Source organism: Salmo trutta, chromosome 33 (assembly GCF_901001165.1).
Source record: "Salmo trutta chromosome 33, fSalTru1.1, whole genome shotgun sequence".
Classification (NCBI taxonomy): Eukaryota; Metazoa; Chordata; class Actinopteri; order Salmoniformes; family Salmonidae; genus Salmo; species Salmo trutta.
This window is the reverse complement of record NC_042989.1, coordinates 13,223,406-13,229,405: the sequence shown is the minus strand read 5'-3', so window position 1 is coordinate 13,229,405 and position 6,000 is coordinate 13,223,406. Positions and strand designations below refer to the sequence as shown.

The window sequence follows — 6,000 nt, the reverse complement described above, 5'->3', positions numbered from 1 at the left end:
CACCACTCCAGCCAACGGTGCCATGTTGAAAGTCATTCTATTGACAATGTGTGCTATGGAGATTGCATGGCTGTGTGTTGATTTTATACACCTGTCAGCAACGGGTGTGGCTGAAATAGCCAAATCCAGTAATTTGAAGGGGTGTCCACATACTTTTATATATAGTGTATATTTAATAAAACCAGATTATTTTAGACTTTTACTCAAGTGGTATTTTACGGGGTGTTTTTCACTTTGACATGAGTAATTTTCTATTGAAGTATCTTTACTTTTACACAAGTATGACAATTGGGTACTTTCCACCACTACTTGTGATGTTTGGTGACACATACATTTTTGGTAAATGTGTGACCAATTCCCATAGGCAACAACTGCAGTTATTGGTTCTAGACAGTGGATGGTACACTTGTGCAATTTAAAATACTTCATTTGTGTTTCATATTTTTTCTCTAATTACGTAATCTTGATTTAAATCCAGTTTTCTGGGCTCGTGCATTGGCTGTTCTTTGTTCGGTTTGAGGTGTGATACCAGATTTGATAGGCTATCCACGCTGTCACTCAAGCGCGCTATTCAAGCGGTTACAGGTTGTATGATGCTGTGTGTGAAATACATCATGTGCGGCAGAGGCAGGCGTTTGAGCCATGGAGGTGTACAGAACTTGTCGTCGCCGGAAGCATCTGTAACTTTTCTCTTCACGTCCGCGGCAACAATGTTTCTTTTTTGATTAGTCTTCTTTTTCGGTGTTCTTCCAGTCAGTTTACATGGGCAATGTAGCTTGAACATGTGAGCGCGTTTACTTTGTTCTGCTCTTATGGAAGTTTTAGATTAATTTAGTCTAAAACTGGAGTCTGAACGCTATAATTACCCCCCCAAAATTGAATCCCTGTGACCTGCACTGGATTTAATTTTTTTAAATATAAAAAGCACTTTTTTGCGTCTTGGGAATTTGTCATCGCTAGATCTTCAACAACGTGCGATTTATGTTCGATGCCTCACGGCATTGTTCTGTCTCGACCAGGCATGTAAGGTCCCTCGAGTTGAGGAATGAGTGGCCGCGAGCAATCGGGCGGTGAACACTATTTTCGGATTTAAGAACTGGGTGGAATTATCTGAAGATTCTGAACATGGATATTACAGTGTCAGAGTTGATGGGAAACTTCATGGATACGCCGCTGGTGGTGTGGGTAAGTGAATGTGCACTCAGCAAGTGCCATGGCGGATAATAATTTAACTCGGTGTCCTGCTAACCTGCTCTTGGCCACTTTCATGTTTAAATATCCTTGTCCATCTCCTACTTCTAGTGTCATATAAAAAAAATAACGTTTTTTTTCTTTCAGACATACAGTAGCAGACTGGTAGACCTGTTCGTTTACATTATTTATTTACTGATTGGTGTTAATCTTTGCTGTAAAGCCAGGAAGTCTGACATTTTCCCAACAAGCCAACACCTTTTTATTGTGTTTTATTCCTATGGTCAATGGGTTTTATTGGCATGACCTACTATTATTCCCGAAAACTTGGAACTGACCTTCCATGAAACTGAGCAAGAGCTATGCCAGCTGTTCACACAACCTCTAGCCCGAATTTTGTATCTAGTCCATGAGTGCCAATATTGGTCTATCACAGAGCCATACTTGTTAGGTCATTGTACTTTGGCTCCATTTTTATCATCACACAAGTCAAGGGAATCATAATGTTGGTTGAACTCGGTGTCACTAGAGTAGAAAGACGAGGACTGTATGTAAGCTATGCCACAGGGGTTCAGAAGACTGTAGCCTGATGGTATAACTTTTGACAACTCCTCTCTGTATGTTTATTGCCATACCATGAATGCAAGGCATGGATGTATGGCATGACAATGGTAGAAGAGTTGGCTACAGCACATAGGCCTACATACACTGTGTCACCAGGCTATGGCTACAACATTGCACAGTATGTCACCAGTCTATGGCTACAGTACACACCATGGTACCAGGCTATACCTTAAGCACATACAGTATGGCACCAGGCTATGGTGGGGGGGAGGGGGCTGATCCCCCTCATCCTGCCCTGATGTCCTGTTTGGCCAGTCGGCTGGGCCTCAGACGCTGGCTGCTTGTTCCGCTCTAACAACTCGCTACCCTCCGGTCTTTGTTTCGCTCACTGGGCCTCGTCCTCTCTGCTAGCCCTGACTCGCCTCTAGGAGGACCTCCTGGTTCCTAGATCTAGAGCCTAAATATCTTGACATGCTCACAAAGTCGTAGACATTATTAATTGAGAGAAAAAAACTTGCATTGACATCTGTCAGAGCAGGAAACGTCTGTGTATTCTTGGAAACCGAAAGCACTGAGACCCAGATGTGGCCAATCTCTTCATAGGTGAGCTGAGCTCTTTAGAGTAATCCAATCCTGTCTGCCCTTTTCTCTTCCCTTTTCTCCCTCTCCCCCTCTCCCTTCAGGTGAAGACCTTTGGACCCCTGGGCTCTGGCTCAGAGGACAAGCTCTCCATGTTCATGGATCTGGTGGATGGTGTCTTCCTGCACAAGATCATGACACACATGTGAGTGGACATAAACGTGTGTGCGTGTTAATCTGGCAGCTGTTTTGTGGCCTCAATCTATCTTATTTCATAACCACATCCTGGCATGGTTTCCCTTACTGGTATCCAACTGTGTTCAGACATCCTACCCCTGCCTTCATGGCTCACTGACTGGATTTTAACTCACTCTTTCAGCTCCTTTTCTGCCCTTCATGAGTCAATGTGATGCTAAAGTCTCTCTCGCTCCTTCCCTCTCACTCGCTTTTTCTTGCGCTCTCGCCTGCCTTTCATGAGTCAATGTGATCCTAAGGCTGCGGTTATATCTGCACAATGTGGCTGTCTGTTTGGTTAGTACTGGGAGGCCTCTCAGAGCTCTTGAGCTCAGAGATGCATTCAGTCTGTCTACTGAAAACAGTGAACACAGACATTCTCACTGCTGGAAATAATGTATGTGAAAATATTAAAGAAGTGTATGTATTATTTTTTCCATTTTGATTGTGATAGTTTGCTCTGACACAGAAAGGGCTGCTTGTTTCTCAAAATTACTGCCCAGATATCGTCTGACAAATCTGACATGGCTCAGTCTTTCTCTAAACCGTCTCAAGTTTCTGAACCATTTCCTGTGCTCTGTCACTTCAAAGGAAAGTGGTGTGCCCTGAATGGCAGGCAATGCAGTCGCAGTCAGTGACTTAGTTTTAGAAACTCCCTGTAATGCTGTGACTTGTTTCTGAAATCAGCTACCAATTTTCTCTCTCATCTCTTGCTCTCCTTCAATTATACTCTTCTCTCCTCTCTCCCTCACTCTCTAACTGTGTCTAGCGTCTGTCCCTTTGTGTTGCCCCCAGCTGTGCTAACCATACAGTCCCCCCTCCTCCCCCTCCCCCCCTCCCCACCCCCTCCTAAGTCCTGTCCTTTAACCTACTTTCCCCTGACTAGCTGCTCCTGCTTCCCCTGGCCTATCTGTCTTAATGAGGGGCTTTAAATGCTGTATGCTCCTCCTCAAACAAAGACAATATTATTATGCACAGGACAAGGGGACAGAAAACAACCCCTGCCAGGACAATGACTGGTGTAACTCTGCCGTGCATGATTTAGCCATGTAAATAAGTCCATGTGACATCACTGGTATGTCTAGTAATTATCATACGCAATATATAATAAAGTATGTAGACATCTCTTCAAATTAGTGGATTTGGTTATTTCAGCCACACCCGTTGTTGACAGGTGTATAAAATAGAGCACACAGCCATGCAATCTCAATAGACAAACATTGTCAGTAGAATGTCCTTACTGAAGAGCTCAGTGACTTTCAATGTGTCACCGTCATAGGATGCCGCCTTTCCAATAAGTCAGTTCGTCAAATGTCTGCCCTGCTAAAGCTTCCCTGGTCAAGTGCTGTTATTATGGAGTGGAAAGGAGCAACAACGGCTCAGCCGCAAAGTGGTAGGTCACACAAGCTCACAGAACTGGATTGCCGTGTGCTGAAGCGCGTAAAAAAATCTTCTGTCCTCGGTTGCAACGTCAGCACAAGAACAGTTCGTCGGGAGCGTCATGAATTGGGTTTCCATGGCTGAGCAGTCGCACACAAGCCTAAGATCACCATGCGCAATGTCAAGCGTCGGCTGGAGAAGTGTAAAGCTCGCCACCATTGGACTCTGGAGCAGTGGAAACACGTTCTCTGGAGTGATGAATCCCACTTTACCATCTGGCATACCGACGGAAGAATCTGAGTTTGGTGGATGCCAGGAGAACGCTACCTGCCCGACTGCATAGTGCCAAATGTAAAGTTAGGTAGAGGAGGAATAATGGCCTGGGGCTGTTTTTCATGATATGGACCAGGCCCCTTTGTTCCATTGAAGGGAAATCTTACCGCTACAGCATACAATGACATTCTAGACGATTCTGTGCTTCCAACTTTGTGGAAACAGTTTGGGGAATGCCCTTTCCTGTTTCAGCATGACAATGCCCTCGTGCACAAAGTGAGGTCCATACAGAAATGGTTTGTTCCAACATCTAATGGAAACCCTTCCCAGAAGAGTGGAGGCTGTTATAGCTGCAAAGGTGGGACCAACTCCATATTAATCCCCATGATTTTTGAAATGAGATGTTCGAGCAGTTGTCCACATACTTTTGGTCACGTAGTGACACAATGACATGGCATACATTTGAGGGTACACACGGTGGTTAGAGACCCCCCTCTGGTTGTTCCAGATACCCTTTTTATTATTTTCATGGAAATGTTTCTCCAATACTCAAGCCTGGGCCTGCTCTGGGCATGTATTCTAGTAGTTCTGATATAGGATCAAGCTTTACCTTTTAGATGCAGTGCATTTGGAAAGTATGCATACTCCTTGACTTTGTTACGTTACAGCCTTATTCTAAAATTGATTAAATAAAAAATGTTCCTCATCAATCTACACACAATACCCCATAATGACAAAGTCGAGGTACAGATCTGGGGAAAGGTACCAAAAAAATGTCTGCAGCATTGAAGGTCCCCAAGAACACAGTGGCCTTCATCATTCATAAATGGAAGACATTTGGAACCACCAAGACTCTTCCTAGAGCTGGCCACCTGGCCTAACTGAGCAATTGGGGGAGAAGGGCCTTGGTCAGGGAGGTGACCAAGAACCTGATGGTCACTCTGACAGAGCTTCAGAGTTCCTCTTTAGAGATGGGAGAACCTTCCAGAAGGACAACAATCTCTGCAGCACTCCACCAATCAGGCCTTTATGATAGAGTGGCCAGACAGAAGCCACTCCCTTGTAAAAGGCACATGACAGCCCGCTTGGAGTTTGCCAAAAGGCACCTAAAGGACTCTCAGGCCATGAGAAACAAGATTCTCTAGTCTGAATAAACCAAGATTGGCCTGAATGCCAAGCGTCACATCTGGAGGAAACGTGGCACCATCCCTAAGTTGAAGCATGGTGGTGGCATCATCATGCTGTGGGGATGTTTTTCAGCGGGAGGGACTGGGAGACTAGTCAGGATCAAAGGAAAGCTGAACGGAGCAAAGTACAGAGAGAGTTCAGGAGTGGTCCAGCCAGAGCTTGGACTTGAACCCGATCAAACGTTTCTGTAGAGATCTGACATTAGATGTGCAGCGACTCTCCCCATCCAACCTGACCGAGCTTGAGAGGATCTACATAGAAGAATAGGAGAAATGCCCCAAATACAGGTGTGCCAAGCTTGTGGCGTCATACCCAAGAAGACTTGAGACTGTAATCGCTGCCAAAGGTGCTTCAACAAAGTACTGAGTGAAGGGTCTGAATACTTTCTTCCTTTTTTTATACATTTGCAAACATTTCTAAATGTTTTTTGCTTTGTCATTATGGAGTATTGTGTCTAGATTGAGGGGGAATAAAAATAAAATATCAAATATCTTATTTTAGAATAAGACTGTAATGTAACAAAATGTGGATAAAGTCAAGGGGTTTGAATACATTCCGAATGCACTGTAATAATGTATACGATTATATGGA

General features: G+C 44.3%; 1 protein-coding gene across 1 annotated transcript in view; it reads left to right on the top strand.

The window, feature by feature from the left end:
- Positions 1-592: 592 nt before the first annotated feature.
- The window catches only part of LOC115172417 (protein Daple), an 84,549-nt gene continuing 79,141 nt past the window's right edge, over positions 593-6,000 (top strand). The window contains exons 1-2 of the mRNA XM_029729842.1: positions 593-1,185; positions 2,439-2,539. Of these exons, the coding sequence (XP_029585702.1) occupies positions 1,126-1,185; positions 2,439-2,539 (161 nt within the window). The 5' untranslated portion in view covers positions 593-1,125. The remainder of the gene's footprint in view (positions 1,186-2,438; positions 2,540-6,000) is intronic.